The following is a 15,602-nucleotide window of genomic DNA, read 5'->3' as shown; positions in this document are numbered from 1 at the left end:
GAAGCACTGTATTCATCCACGACTCGTGTACGTGTGTACATCGAAGTGGGATCCCGCGGCAAGTACCGACTTCGCGTCGTCCATCATTCAGACAGTTTCCTTTATGTGTCTACAGGTCTATGATGTGGAGGGACGGCGCCTCTGCAGGGCCCCACCGGAGGAGCCCTGCCGTGACCCGGCTCCTGCGTGAAGCTCTTCTCCTGTCTGCCGTCCTTTCAGCGCCTACGGCAATTATTGGAGCTGACGTGCAATGGACAAACTCTCGCAGCAGCCGTTGGGAGTCACGACGACCAGCCCAAAGCGGGGCGACCGCATTTTCTTCGACGAGTCTAGGCGGCAGATCCTCTGGAACAGGGCAGCAGAGCTTTTCTACCGCCCCCGCTTTCACTGCTACGTCTTCCAACAACTCTGCAACTAGTGCTCCGCCCCATATGCTTCCGTCCTCAACAGCTGCAGCAGGAGGGACCATATTCTCCCCCTTTGCTGTCAGGACGAGCGCTACTCCAATCACAAGCTCTGCGGCTCGGGCAGGAGCTTCAGGGTACGCTCCCACGCGGCCTTCCACAAGAGGTTCAGGAAGACAAGGTCAAGTTGTTTATCCGCCATCAGTGTTGGAATCTTTTGCTCCTTCAGGAACTTCACCATCCCTCAGCCCCTCGGCGCCAGCATGGGCACCACGTCCAGCGATATCTAGTTCCATTGGCACCAGTGGGCTCACTGGGTCTTCTGCAGCTTCCGCGCGGCCACAACGGAACACAGGGACGATGAGCCCTTCATCATCCATTAGCCACGCACCAGAGATGATCTCGAGCGGTCTACCGCCCAGTTCAGTGACTTCGGCCCCCATTAGCTCGGTTGGAGAGGGATGGAGGCCGAGCGCACCCGGAGGCCTTGATTCTAGAGGTGGCTGGAACATGTCGAGTTCCCCGGCTAATCCAAGCAGTTTAGAATCTTCTAGCATGACGCGCGTCGTCCCGTCCGAAACCTTCAGAAACGACAGTGAGATCGTTCGCGGAGTCGGCACATGGAGTTCCTCAACTTTACTGTCTGAGGGTGCTAGGACGGGTGCTCCTTGGACGAGCGCCACATCACCATCAGGTAATGAGGCAAGATGGACTAGCAGTTCTGGGACGGAATCGATGACCAGCAGCAGCATGCAGTCACAGCCCTTCGGCACCTTTTCCGGAGGTTCGCGGAGTGTCACTATCTCGAGTGGAACCCATGGGCCTGCCATCTCACGGGGCTGGATAGCAGATGATGCGCCAGTATCCAGCATAGGTAACTCACAGGGAGAAAGCTGGACCACTCGCCCAGCGGGAGCGACTCCGACAGAAACGCGTTCTGGATCCGCAGTGTGGAATGACTCAAGAAGAGACAGAGGCGGTTCCGATGGGTGGGCCTCGCGAAGCGGAAGGGAAGGAGCTGACGATGACGTCGAGCCACGCTCGGCTGCACCACTCTCCACAGGAAGAAGCACAAACTGGACCAGTCCCAACACAGAAGCGAGCTCCTCAGGTAACACAGACAGATGGCCATGGGCAATCACAAATACATCGACGTTTTCCTCAACGCATTTCACAGGAGGCGCACGATCGGTAACAGAGGATGGACCCAGCAGTTTAGGTACCAACAGCGGAATCGGTATGCCGGCAGGGACGCCTGTGAATTGGTCTAGCTCAACACCAAGCAGCTCATCGGCGTGGGATGCCCCGTTCCCAGACATTGAGACTTCCGGTGCATCTGCAACCAGTTCGTCATTGGCTCAACGCGATCGGAGTGATGCTACTTCGTTCTTGCCGGGCACAAACACAAGACACGTTGTAGAGTCGTTTCCGGCGCTGGAGAGAGCGGGCCCTCCAAGCTCCAGTTCACGTTTCTCTGCCAGGAGTGAAGATGGCCCCAATACAGGGGCATTTGGATCAGCGGACTCGAGCCGTCTTTTCAACCAAGGCGAGACGCGAGACGGAGGCAGGCAGCAAGTCCAATCCAGTCGCGACCATGAGGTGCCGGTGCCAACAGGGTCCACACAAGCGCTACAAACGCACACGTCAGTGACGAGGGGAAGCGATGCCGTGCCCGCACCACCGCCTGGCTCCTCGGGCAGTCAAGCGTGGGGTCGGCTGCCAACTGTATCCTCATCAGCCAGCCAGTCCGACACAAGGTCATCTCCTCTACTGTCGCCAGGAACGGAAGGTTCCATGGACTTTCTTTCCGGAAGTTACCAAGTGAACAGGGCCTCAGACTCTATGACAAGCGTCTACCCTCCGGCAGTTTCGTCCCAGCCCAGTAGTCGACCCTTTGACGGCCCAGTCACTTCGACACCCGAGTCCCAGCGCAGCGTCAGAGATAATAATCCATCGGAACCGTTAGTTCCCTTATCCATGAGTGGAGCGGAACCACATGCCACGCGACCTTCTGAGGGCCTGCTGCCATCCAACGGAGTGACGGAGGCACATACGGGAGTGCCCAGAACAGAAGCAGAGGAGCCTTTGTCGGCGTACAGTGGGCGATCCAACGACGTCGAAGACTCAGCTGTGTCTTTCCTGCACGATGAAGGCAGTGTGACACCACAGGCGACGATGTCTGGACCCCCCACATCCGCGGCGCCGAGTCCAGGCTCGCAGGCGGACAAAGATGATATGACTGGCTTTCCTCGGGGCGGCTACATACCTCCGTTTGCGGTTTTCTCAGCCGAGCCCTCCGGACGTGCAAGTGCACGAGGAGGCCGCGGAAATCCGAGGCAAGAGTCGAGCGAACCTGGCGCTCTACTATATGGAGACCTGGATGATTACCTAGAAAACGCGAAGGATCCCTACGCCAGCCAACTCGCAGCTCTCTCTCGAGGAGCTGACAAAGAAAGAACGGTTACAGCGACATCCACCACTCCGCCTTACACGTATTCACCTACATACAACCCATACAGTGACAATATTGACGTCGATCAGATCCCTGACAGCCCGTACCATAATTATGCGTATGCAGAAGATCCTTTTCCTAGTCCCTATAGCACGCATTCTCGGCTGGAGAATTATGGGACCGAGTTCAACAATAGATATTATCATGAACAACGTATCTCTCCCAATATATCGTGGAACGAATACACACGTAGGAAGAAAGAAGCAGACGAAGCTCGCAAGCGAGAAGAGCAATTGCAGCAAGAAGGGCGCATCGGTGTGCTGGAAGCAGCAGATTCGTCCTTCCAGGGCCTAATTGGGTTTCCATACGAGCCACGTCGCAGGACAAATCGGACGTCCCGATCGTAAGTGTGCTGCCGAGGCCTAGCTTCGTGAGTCGCGCGGCAGCTCCCAGTGAAAATCTTGCTTGTTCTAATATTCCGTCTGGTTTTTCTGGCAGATGCACATCTCATGCAGCCGACGCTGCATTCCTTTATCGGTACTGTGTTATTTTTCCATATGTGGCGTCGACGACTATCTTGACAATGAAGTCTTCAATTATGCAACTGAGTCACATCCAGGTTTTCTCGCGCTGTGCGCCTAACGGTGGCCGCATTTGAACGGCTCACTGGCTGCTACATCTTTGCAACACTTTCAGCAAAACTGTGGGAGTTATACTGCCCTGCCACAAGGTGGTGCACATGAGTGTGGTGGCGTTGCTGGCGTTGCGCGCGACACAAGGGGGCTGGGCATGACTTGCACATCGCGCTGTGCGAACCGCTGCGGTGGGTGAAATATCGTGAGGCGTACGCGACCCAATGGGCGTAGCGGCAACTGAAAGTCATATTGATTTCTGCTGACTTTTCGCCGTTCGTGAGGGACACAAGAGCCCCTGTCCGCCACAACTCCTTCTCCCAGAGGGCACCGAGGTAGAACCCGCGCGGTGAAGAAGATAGCTTCGCGGGCATCTGGACTGTGGTAGAGAACATAGCTCCAAAGATGCCAGGAACGCGCAACGCTACCAACTAGACTAGCTGGTCTCAGTGCCTCAGCTCCCGGCTCTTATTTGCGGATGAGGCGCCTTTAGTTCCCGTGAAAAAATCGTCTCGTTCCAGTCTGATACGGCGGAGGTCCTGAGCGCAAGGCGTGAAGGCTGTGAACGGAGGCTGTATAAATAGAGTGCTTTCCATCCCCCTGGTAAACTCAACGAGGGCTCATTGCCGCTAGGTGCTAGGAGGGAAGGCAGTGCACGTAGGAGGCGGTCTTCATAATGCTCGTCTGCGCGAGGCTGGAACTGGTCCCATGATAGTTCCCACTCCTTCCTACGCTCCCAGACATGGAGGCATCCCACTGCAAAATGGACGCCCTTCATAGGGCGTGACTGACTTACCATAGCAAGGTCTTCCAGTTGAGATCTGTCTAGTGTATCGATAACATGGGAGTAGTCAGCCTGTGTGAAGCACGGTTCGACATCTACAGTAGCAACAATAGTTCGGATTACCACCGGCACTGCCAATGCTACCTGATTCATGCGTGCGCAGAGATATTCTGCCTGTTTCTCACTACTGTACGCGGCATACTCAGTCTGCCTCGAGTCAGGAAGCCTACTTAGCCGTGCCCGGATGCCTCCTACAAAGCTTCTAATCATGCCGCACGCCAAGCAGCCCGACACGGGTCCTTACGGATATGGAACGCATTGTGTCGAGGTTCTCGTTCATCCTCGCCGCTGGGAACACGAGTCAGAATCAGACTATGTATCGAGGAAGACGTGTACCATTATACACATCTCATGATATCTTGCAGGCACGAACGAAAAGCACTTGTGCGCCCACATGCGAACATAGACATGCGACCTGCGTTAACACGAGGAGCAACCCCCAGCCTTGTCGACTCTCTGCGGAGCGCACAAGGTCGCCCCCTCCATGGTTTTGTATCACTGATGAGCTCTCTTCGGCTGTGCCATACGCTGTTCATTTCTCGAGATATATTGGCGTTTTGTTCCGATCGCCTTGTGACACGACCTGGGCACTGCGTAGGTGCATCATCATCAACGGGCGCTATCTTACGCATCCGGGGTAAAGAGAGATTTTCGTTAAGACGCGGAGGCGGTGAGCGTATTTTATGCTGACAAATGTTGAACTTCCTCATGTCGCCCTGGCAATGACAGAGGAGCACCTCATATTCGTATTACGTATGCCTCTACACTGCATCTCTGCATTCATATTGTCGATGCCCGGCATGATACTTGCGCAGAGAGATAATCGGAAAAAACTTACATGTATGGTTACGCTAAAACGGCCTTCTTCACATTCGTGAATGGTCTTTGCAAGATGATTGCAGCACGAGGCAAGATCATTTATATGCCCCGTTGCATGCTCAATCTTGCTCCAGCCTTGATCTACGAGTGCGCCCGCGCACGCTTTGAAATCATGGAAGACTGCAGCGAGCGCACCAAATTCTTCGTCGATTGCTTTTCTGAAGCAGTACGAGAGGCAAACTCCATTCAGATGACGAGTCAGTGCGAGGCGCTAGTAAAACGTGGCCCATATTGGTGGTGCCTGCTTCTCCTCCAGCGGTAGAGTTACGACGTTGCTTACTCAATCAGCGAGACGAGATCGCTGTAGTGACGTTTTAATCGGTTTTCAGCTCTTTCGAACGCCTCCCTGTGCGTGTGCAAGTCGTGATCAGCTCTCTCTCTAATCCTGAAAAGATGCAGCAGAACAGACATGCAGGGAAACAACCCAGACGGCCAGTACGTGGCAGGTCTTGGGCTCGTCCAGCGCAGATAGGCCTTTACCCGATGCTGCAAACTGCTACCGAGCCGAGCATGAGGAGAGAGTCATCTGAAGTGCCGCACACTTGCAACCGAAGTTCAGCCACTTTACCCCAATTCCCACTTCCGCATTTCCGAGATTCGAAGGGGTTAACGGTGATTTTCACTGGAAGACCTGCGTCGCCATTCCGCTGTTGGCAGACCGAAAAACCGGGCTGCGCCATAGTCCGAGTTTAACTCACTCGCGCCGCATTTCTTCCTTCTGTTTCACTGTCTCGTACGCTTGCTGGATCCGGGATGCCAGCGCTTCGCCTGCGCTGAAGCAAAAACGCTCAAAGAAAAGGAATGCCGTCGCTCCACTGAGGACGAGTGTAGCAGCTACACAGGTGTACGCTGATGCATTGCACGAAGGAATTGGCCATGACCAGTGAGTGTACCACCACGCATTAATCTACTATACGAGTACGACGACAAGCGGCAAAAGCGCCACGGGCGTGGCCCAAATTGCCCCAACGGGGCGTCAGTCGATGCCAACGGGAAAGAAACAATAGCGCACTTATTTCGGTCGCGTTTGCCATGGGAAACAGATGTTGCGGAGCCTGCGATGATCGCTGTGTGCCGCCTGCACATGGCCGCGTAAACACCAGTGTATAGACTATAAGATATCGGTAGCGCCCTCTCGACACATATGGACCAGACAGTTCAGAAAGCTTGAGCTTCGAGGCGTATCCATACGAAGTGGGTACTCGCTTTGCTGACGAATCTGATGCTTCCTTGAGGGCTTCAACCAGCATGCCGTTCCCATTGTGGACAGTCTCCTCGTGTTCTTTCTGTAACTTTTCAATATTGGCCCTTCGGAGAGTGATGGTCTTGGAAATTGAGTTTTCCTAGAGAAACCCGTATGTTAGGGGCACGTACACCTGACGTAGCACGAGCGATTCTGAGCTAGAGTTACTGTGTTGCTGGAACGGAAGAGTTGCCGTGTGGCTACAGCGCATTGTACTCATCGACGCAGGTAATATCTCCAGCGCCTGTGTCCGCTTCACAAACAATGACGAACAAAGGCGATGAGGATAGATTTGGCGCCACCAGCCTTTCGCTGCGCGCATGCTCCGCCGCTGTTATCTTTTGTAGAGTACTGCGAAACATGGGGCTTCACCTTGCGGAAGCGTGCTCACTGGGGCTGGGAAATCTCCAACGAGCAATAAATTGAGGACCTCAGAGTGCCAGTGAAAAGGCTCATATGCCAGAAGACAAGAGAATACTGTTATTCTCTTTGTAGCACTATGACGATGGAGACCCATCGCGAACCTACCCTGTTCTTCGCCGCTTCTTTGGCCTCAAACATCTCTTGCGTTAGCTCGTCGCACGCCTGTTGTGCTGCCTGCACGCGATCTGCAAAGCGTGCACACGCACAGGCGAAGTTTTCGGGCTAGCGCCTCTTTGTAGTCCAGCAAACGCCTTCACTCTTTGTTTCAGCGTCATATAACAGAGATGTTTCGGTCGCTCGCCTTTCGCAGCATTCTCTCTTAGTTGCAGCAACTCCGCATGCTTGCGACAAAGGTCCTCGCGTTTCTTCTCCACTTGGTCGCGAAGGTTCTGCGCCCACTCGCCCTAAGATGTCACGCGGATTAGACACTGAGCACCATTACAGAGACGGGATCAGATGGTAACAGTATAGCTCCGGTACAGCAATTGGTGCGTTCGAGGGCGTAGCCGAGCCACGGTTGGTGGTGATCACTAGGTGGCAGTGGATTTCTTGACCAGTTACAGCGGCTTGGGAGCTTGCCCATGTTGGGGGAGCTGCAGTGAGAAATGGTGCGCTGTGAGGCCGCCATCGGAAGTAGCAGCGCAGCCTGGCCTATGAAAGGTTGCGGTCGGTTGCTGGGGCGGCTCATCATGGAATCGAACCCAAAATGCATGGCTGCTCAGGCGACAGCCAACTCGCGAAGCAAAGTGGAAGGTTAGAAGTGCGGTAGGCACCTGAGCAGCTTTGACTTTCGGCCTGTGAAACTGTTTCCCTGAGGTGCCCTCGGGACTTGCGACTGGCGCGTAAGCGTCAGCATGCTCAGTCAAACTGATGAACTCAGACTCGCTGCCGCCCTGTCGCGGTTCAGCGCCTTGAGCGCCACGCTGGCCAGGCAGCGAATTGCGGTGCCTAGCGGCGCACTGGGCGGCGAACTCAACGAAAGCTGCAGAGCTCTGCATCTCAAGCGGCAAAAGCAACATCTCTCCCCAGTTGCTTGCTATTTGTGTGTCAACAGCAGAAAAAGCCCACACAGTGCCATAGCTGACTCTGGCAACTGCTGCCATGTGTCTCGTAGCTTTCTCGTCGAGGGCATTGTCCATAGACCACCTGCTGCAGCGGCTTCCATTAAAACTGCGCAGACTGCCGACGTCCGGCATGTACTCGAACATGAGATAGCTCATGACACGTACGGGCATAAGCAGTTTGTGTGAGTCTCGGTGGAAGGCGGCAATAGGTGGTTGTTTGCCGTCGTACCTCATAGCCCCCGGGAGTAGGGTTGATGCAGACCAACAGACTCGTAAGTGAAGATACCTCAAGAATGTTCTGAACACACGTTGAACGGACGCACACACGCCTTAGTATCAGTTCACTGTTGTTACTGCGTAGGAGCAGAAGTATACCTAATCCAGGTTGCTGCCACGCACCCGTAGAGCCACAGAAATGTATTTACTTCTCCCACCAGCACATAATCGTGACTATATAGCTGAAGGAGGAATTGTACTTTCGGCCTGAGCGTGCAACGTCAAGTTACAACCAGCACCACAGTCAGCCCCTGTCTTTCCTCCGCCTTCTCACTGATGAGACGGTTAAAGGAATGCGTGTAGGTTATCGCCGACTACCGGGGGTAATGACGTGATATTCTCTGACTACGGAGGTGTGCTCGGTTTGCAACGGGACTCGTGATTCGGAGTGCCACCATACGTCCAGGGCCTCTGCTTATAAATGCCGTCAACGCATCCACTCTGACGATGCCATGAGCCGTACTTGAATGATGCGAGCGAACTTGGCGTTTCCGCGAGGCTCTCGCGGCAACCGAGGAGAATGTGCAGGATCAGAATCCACTACAGCTCGAAATATCGCACGCGCAAGTGCGTCAGGAGGAGACACAGCTCCTCGATCCGCTTCCAGGCAACTCCCGTGACGTTTGACAACACTGGCACTGTTGGCGCCGATGTCGAGGAACGTGAGCCGCCCAGTTACGCACTGTGCGTCTTTGGTGACCCTGCAGAAATCACATAGAGCATTGCGCGAGCGCATACATGTCAGGGAATCAAGCTGAATTATTTTAACCCAAGCCCTGTATTCATAAGGTGATGCCCTTACTGTTCGGGATTTTTAAGAAAATAGAGCGAGAAGAGCAACTGACAATCGGGGGACGCTACCAATGTCCTGTGTCTCTCGCTTTTTCTCGACTTCATGCCTGTGTTGAAGAGCGCCACGACCTACGCACACAGACGTCGACATTTCCCCCAGAACAATGAAGCCGATTCTGTGGCCAAGTGACCACGCCTCCTCCAGGCGCGGTGGCTAGGTTTAGGGTACTCTCAAACGTCTGCTGGTTATCAGCAAGACTGCACACGTATCCCGAGAAAGGTTTGGAGCCCCATTGACGAAATGCACGCGAAACAAGCGATCTCAGCTTTGTCGAGAGCGCCACCTCAACACGAAGGTCCTACCTCTTCTGCTGAGGATAATAGAACGGGAAGCACCCCTTCGACGCTCGCCTGAAGTGGCAAAGAATGCGCCGCATTGACGCCCTGTATGCCTCGGCAGCTATCGGACCTCGCAACTGCAATGCAACGCCAGAGAGTCTCTTGGGATGCCTGCACTGTTGCGTATTCGCGAGCTGAAGGCCTGACTTACGTATCCCTCTGCTGTCGCCTGCTGTAGGCTAGCTTTTTTCTGAATAACTTTGTTCTTATTCACAGGCCCCTGTTGCTCTGCGAATGCCAGCGGGAAAAGCAGATGGCAGACCTTCTTAGTGTCGATCGATCTGCAAAACCCCCGGCTGCGGCATTGCTATCTTGCCAGGTCTCGGTAAGCGGTTCCGCTGCAATGACGCTCACCGCTTGCCTTATGGTTCTTTACGTAGTGGCGTGAGAGATCAATTATCTGTTTGCCCGCGACTTCCACAAATTCGCACGCGGCTGCAATGTCCTGCAGGCACTATGCCAGGGCAGAGATTTCCTGATAGACTTATTCTAAGCATTCCTGGTTGACTCGTAACTTTCGTAGTCGCCTCCCTATGTGATCGTGTGCGGAATACACGGATCACGTTCCTGGCTCGTCCGCTGTTTAGTAACAAGGACTGCTCCCCAGCGAACAAGTGTTTTTTCATGCAGATGATCATGTTACACTGGGTAGCGCTTCGTGCAACTGCTGGGCCGGCGGAACAATTCTAGCATGGGAAAGAGCGCCTGGTCATGCCAGTCCCGTTTCGAGGCGCCATGTCCAGACTCGCCTCCACCCCGAGGCACGAGTAACCCGAATGCTGTCGTACGAAAGAAGCGCTTACTCCAGAGAGCTGCTTCAGCAAGAGTTTCGAGAACAAATCTTCAACAGCCAAAAACAAGATTCCGTCTTGGGCACCCGATCCAGTGCCTCCGAACAGCGAAGATGTTTCGCTGCGGCCGGGCCCGTAAACTACAAAGGATGCATGCTCTCCGCCTGTGCAGGCAAAATACGACAGACGGACAAGCGAAAATACGACGCAAACAGTGACGCCGTCTGCAAGAGGCGCGTTCACTCTTGATATCCAGAACGCAGCTTGGTTTTGCCGTGTACTGTTTGTGTGTTTTGTCCTCTCACAAGCGGCGAATTCAGGCTCTGTAGAAAGTGAAGTAGCCGACATTCCCGCCGCACACAGTGCTCTGCACAAAGCTTGTCCTACCTTTGCCAAGACATTCTTACCTGTGTGGCTCGGCTAATATGCAGCAAGTCGTTTATCTATAGTTTTGGATAACTAGCGGTGCGGATTTCTAGCGGTGCGGACAGCGAGGCGGTTGGAGAGACTAAATCGTGTTGCATCAAGTGCCCCTAAGCGGGCAGTGGAGGGCGTACAGTCTGTAAAACACTGGAGAGGCGTAACAGGTCGAGTGTTTTTCGTTACCACGTCCCACAAGAAGCCTAACCTAAGACGCGATCCACTAGGGGCGCTGCAAATTCGCGAAAGACCTGCTCGTGCGTTGCTTCCGCCGGGAAGACTCTGTCGACACTACATACAGCCACGGCACAGAACTCACAGACTATCCATCTCCACGTGGTCCCCCTGGGATGGCTAGAAACGACAACAAAACTGTTGTTAGTTTCTCTATGTCCACGATGCCTTCCCGTTTCGTCGATAGATGATTTCTCTATGGCTCGTTCATGGTGAACAAAAGTATTGAGCTAATATCGAGAAAGAACATGGCCATAAAAGGCTGCCTCCACGCTGATATGTGACGTTTGCATGTCCGATTCCTGTCGTGCCTGAAGCAGCGAACACGAATTCCCCTCTTAAGCGGCGTCCCTGCATTCGTGTTTTTGTAACGCAGCTGTGAGTGTGTGTCCATTTCGGTTTCCCGCGCCTCTTCAGAGGGCAATAGTATTAGCCGCTCTGCCGCTGAACTGCAGAGCGGCCAATACTTCCGCCGGTTGCGCAAGATTCCTTTGTTCGCAGTAAAGGTCGCATGCGCTTGCTAGAGTAGATCACGGCAATAATGAACGCGGTTGCGACTGTCCGGATACGAACAACGAATCTCTCGATGCTCCAGCGACCTCGCGCGGGCGGTGAGCCACGACGAGCAGCACAACATTTTGAAGCAGACCGTCTGCATTCGAGCAGAAGTGTTGCGGTAGTTTGTAGTCTGAAAATAGCGAACGAGTGGCGTCCATCCTCCTTCTGTGGAAAAGCATGACGAAAGCATGGGGACCTCAAGAGCTTTCTTCGCGTGGGTCGTCCAAAATTTACTCACACATAGGGCCTGTCGTTAGCAGGCGGTTCGGGTTCTGCCAACCAGAGTAGCCCGGGCTCCGCAGGATCGACTTCATAGAGCGGCTCTGGTGCGGCCGTACTCCCTGCCCCTTGCAAGCGAATCCCAACCTGATGGAGTTAGAGGAGCAACAAGGTATGGATCACACGGAGCATTCTGAGGAATCAGTGTGAGGCTTGCTCATTGGCATAAACATACACAGTCCCGCCTCTCGCCACACTGCCTGAGCAAGCCGCTGTAATCTCTCGGCAGGGATGTTGCTTTTTTGTATGTCTAAGCCGTGAACAAGCGGCACAATTTCTGTTTAATACAACCAGAACTAGATACCCGCTTATGAACTGCTTCACAGTAGTGGAATGTGCGGCCTTGTGAACCTGCCCTCTGGCTTGCGTTTCGCCGCATAGGTGTGCTTACAGATGCCCAGCCAGACTCTCTTCAGGGGCGTACTAATGCTTTCATCGTTTTTACCATCAAATCGTACCTTAAGCTGTTTTGTAGAGACATCGGCCTCCCCGCCCTGACTATTTGTTTCTGTCATCTCCGCTTAAGTGCGAGGCTCAAAGCAGTTTCTCTAGGGGCGTGTTCGAAACACAGTGGCACCTGCTTCGCATGCTTGAGGATTCGGAGCCGAAGACGCTTTCGCACGATCTCTAGGACGTTGAGCTTCAGACTCGCCAATCGGGGCGTTGGGTAGCAGGTACGATTGAACTGCTCGAGCACCAGAGCAGTTGATTTCGCGCGTACCATGCCCGTGTCACGTGAGGCCTTGCCTCTAGAGGAGTAGTATGGAGGTAGCCTCGAGAGAAAGGAGTCACACGAGTCCACGGGCTCAGAAGGGCTTCCGAACCGCTATTCGCTGATAGCGTCTGGTAACGCAACGCTCGTGGAGCGTAACTTCCGCCTTGAACCGTGGTGCCCCCTGCGCATCTGGCGACATGTTCCCGACCCTGTGCCCCCCACGTGTATCCGGATTTTTCCGTTCTTAGGGAGTTTCGAAAAGCGTGCACAAGTGTCTCCTGCCAAGATAGCAAACCGAGCCTGGAGTGAGAAAGCTTCAGGGCAGCTATCGATTACTGCGCCCGACACGATAGGGCATGAGGCAACAGTCATCTGGCTTCTGCTCGAGAGATATTTCATTTCAAGCAATCTGGCGGTATAAGGGAGCGAGCCGTTATCGAACGCAGCAGTAAGTTCCGCGCGTCGGCAAGGGCAAAAATAAGATGCATACGCCCCCATCTGCTGTCTCCAGGGGTGTGAATTCGAAGTCGCAGTTGCCGCTTGAAGAGAAATCCAGATGGTGTTAACACTTTCAGCGGTTCCCGTTTTCGTTTGATGAGCTTGCCGACATCGTTTGTGATCTATATATTTTGTGGAAGATGCGACATTGGGCAGGCTTCGTTCTCTTATCTGATTCCTCGAGAAATGCCAACGTGGGGCCCACTCAGCTGCTAGGAAAGACGATGTGAAGAGCGGATGCTATTAACCAACTGCACAAAAAGTCCCGCCTCCCGCAAGGCCTGTGAAAAGCGGAAATTTAGACAGGCCAGCGTTGTCGACAGATGTCTGATTCGGACTCCGCGCTCAACACGAACGCAAGAGCACCCGTAATGCGTGGAGCCCGGGCAGTGCATCGAAAAGCAGGCGATCTGCGCTGCAAGAATCTTTAACCTCTAGAAGAGACTTTCGTTTTGCAGATTTGGAACCTCGTGGTGTACTTCCGATGCTCTGCAACAATTCACTTTCCGAAGCAAGGTTGATCGCTGTGCAGCCTTTCCGAACCGCCCATGTGTACAACAGAGTCATACCAAAGATCGGACGGCGACAACTGAAACCGAGCAAACGCAGTAAAAGCCCAACGCATGCGAGAGCTGATATGTGTTGAGAGCGGCTCGATGTAGCCGTGCCCTGATAGAACATTTAAGTGCAGTTCAACGGATGATCTGGAGCCATACTAGCTGTGGAACTCAGCCCCGCCGGTGTCCATGGTGCCGCTTTGGTAGGCATTAAATAGAAACCCCGTATCTTTGATGCCGCCGACGAGAGAAATGCGCCATTCGCTTACCTCAATACATTTTGTTTCTGCATAACTTAGCCACAGCTCTTTGCCAGAAAGATCCGCGTTAGCCAACGTTGCGATTCTCTTAGTGATTTGATTATGCCAATCCTATGGCGTTTGTGTCGTGTTCGGCGACCGTTTTCCCAAACACTACCAGTCCTTGTCGACAACCGGAACCGCGCACTGCCACATTTGGCAACCAAAAGGAATAAGAAACGGTAGAAAAAACCGAGATTTGCTCTGTGTTCAGACGGGAATTTACTGAAAGCATTCCGAAATATCCAGAGTAGTCCTCAACCAAGCCTAACAATTCTGTTCTGTCTCGCCTGCAGGCGATAACAAGGTATGCTGTTTTTCTGAGCCAGTTCGTTTTGCGTGCGTCGGCCGTGAGTCCCTACTCGATGAGGATGCCATGCAGCCTGAAAACATATGCGAGTGTAGACAGGCACGGCAGGAGCATGCAGGATAGCAGAGCCGTGCACCGTACTTTTTGCCTCTTTTTCTCCCATATCCGGTTGCCCCTGTACTTCATGTGTCTCCCCTTTTCGGCTGCAATCGCGACGTGCAGCCTGTCTATCCCTGCGACGCCAGCTGATCAAGCGTCTGCACGTCTGAGTCGGCGTGGCGTCCTTACCGCGGCTCTGTACAGTCACCAAAGTCAGACATGTTGTCACCCCCTTTAGACAGCAGCTCATCAGCAGCGCTGTGGTGTGCTTCCGTCAATCTCTCTATATGGAGAAAAACTGGGCATGCTGGCGTCAGACACGCCGTTCCACGGCACGAAGGCCGAAATTCCTCAACAGCCATCGAGGTCCTCCCTAGATGCCTTCTACGAAGACTGCTTGCATAATGACCAACTCAATTGTTGTGTATCAAACAATTTGGTTGGCAGATCGGCACTGTTGTGACCGTCTAAACCGATGTTAACTGACCATTTGTGGGGAAGGCTCAAATAAATCCGCTTTCCCTGCACCTCTGGATGAAACGTGGCCGCGAGTGAAGTGTCCAGTTCTCGCATTTTTGTAAAAAATTTATATATTCATGCAAAACTCACCTAACCTTTTCTTCGTCGGCTTACAGTCTCATACACCAAGTGGAGACACGCGCAGTCCGTGCCGGGGTCACCTGCGTCCCAATCCTTGTTTTTTAAGTTGTCGCCCCAGCACACGTTTTCGCCTACGCCGAAAACGAGGACCACCGTCACTCCCTTGTTTCGTTTTCCGAACATTTCGCATTGTTTAGTTACCTTTAGTGAAACTACATACCACCACATAAACTGGCATTGCCTGGTGGTATGTGTTGTCTGTCGGCACGCCGGTCTACCGTCATGTTGGAGCCCACACACTGCTGTCTCCATTGCACTGCGTTGTCTCAAAACCGGGCGACTCGCGTTGAGCCCAGAACCTTTAGTTCCGCTTGTTCTTCATTTTCTTTCGAGAGTTCGTGCAGCATCGTACATATCGCTCAAGATCTGTCTTCTCATAAAAGTTACTTGCTCCCTAACGACCCCGTCTTCCCACCAACTTTTTGGCGTCGTGTTACAGAGCGTTGAATGAGACGGTGCCGCGAACGTTAGTAGAACACCTTTTGCACCCTTCAAGAAAAGTGGCTGCCAGAAAGAGCCAGGTCGACGCATCGAGATCCAGTGTTCTTTTTCGGCCCGTTGTGGATCTCAATAAAGCTTCGGCGCTTATTTCACTCATCTTTCTTTCCATACAACCGTCTCTGCTCACCGCACCTGCATCGTTCGACCAAGGTGCAGTTTAACCTTTGACAACTGGGTGACAGAAGGATTCTAACAGGCCAAAAACGTGATTCCAAGTGCCATAAAGGAAGACTCCCGCAAGCCTATTTCTCTCATCTGCTCTGGACCTGACTC

At 53.4% G+C, this 15,602-nt stretch overlaps 4 protein-coding genes across 4 annotated transcripts; 1 reads left to right on the top strand and 3 right to left on the bottom strand.

Annotated features, from left to right (window-relative positions):
- Positions 1-595: 595 nt before the first annotated feature.
- On the bottom strand, positions 596-1,723 carry BESB_052580 (uncharacterized protein; the record flags this gene model as incomplete). Its single annotated transcript, XM_029363693.1, has 1 exon — positions 596-1,723. The coding sequence occupies one exon, from the start codon at positions 1,721-1,723 to the stop codon at positions 596-598; it is 1,128 nt and encodes a 375-aa protein (XP_029219616.1).
- A 475-nt stretch (positions 1,724-2,198) lies between these two features.
- Positions 2,199-3,263, top strand: BESB_052570 (uncharacterized protein; the record flags this gene model as incomplete). The annotated part of the gene is made up of 1 exon (XM_029363692.1): positions 2,199-3,263. The coding sequence occupies one exon, from the start codon at positions 2,199-2,201 to the stop codon at positions 3,261-3,263; it is 1,065 nt and encodes a 354-aa protein (XP_029219615.1).
- A 2,262-nt stretch (positions 3,264-5,525) lies between these two features.
- On the bottom strand, positions 5,526-10,547 carry BESB_052560 (uncharacterized protein; the record flags this gene model as incomplete). Its single annotated transcript, XM_029363691.1, has 8 exons — positions 5,526-5,596; positions 6,224-6,289; positions 6,979-7,051; positions 8,171-8,239; positions 8,681-8,918; positions 9,373-9,485; positions 10,212-10,363; positions 10,505-10,547. The coding sequence occupies 8 exons, from the start codon at positions 10,545-10,547 to the stop codon at positions 5,526-5,528; spliced, it is 825 nt and encodes a 274-aa protein (XP_029219614.1).
- Positions 10,548-11,645: 1,098 nt separating this feature from the next.
- BESB_052550 (uncharacterized protein) lies at positions 11,646-12,205 on the bottom strand (the record flags this gene model as incomplete). The annotated part of the gene is made up of 2 exons (XM_029363690.1): positions 11,646-11,777; positions 12,149-12,205. The coding sequence occupies 2 exons, from the start codon at positions 12,203-12,205 to the stop codon at positions 11,646-11,648; spliced, it is 189 nt and encodes a 62-aa protein (XP_029219613.1).
- Between the last annotated feature and the right edge of the window lie 3,397 nt (positions 12,206-15,602).

Source organism: Besnoitia besnoiti, chromosome IV (assembly GCF_002563875.1).
Source record: "Besnoitia besnoiti strain Bb-Ger1 chromosome IV, whole genome shotgun sequence".
Lineage (NCBI taxonomy): Eukaryota > Apicomplexa > Conoidasida > Eucoccidiorida > Sarcocystidae > Besnoitia > Besnoitia besnoiti.
Note: the sequence above shows the minus strand (reverse complement) of the source record. Positions and strands in the feature narration are given on the sequence as shown.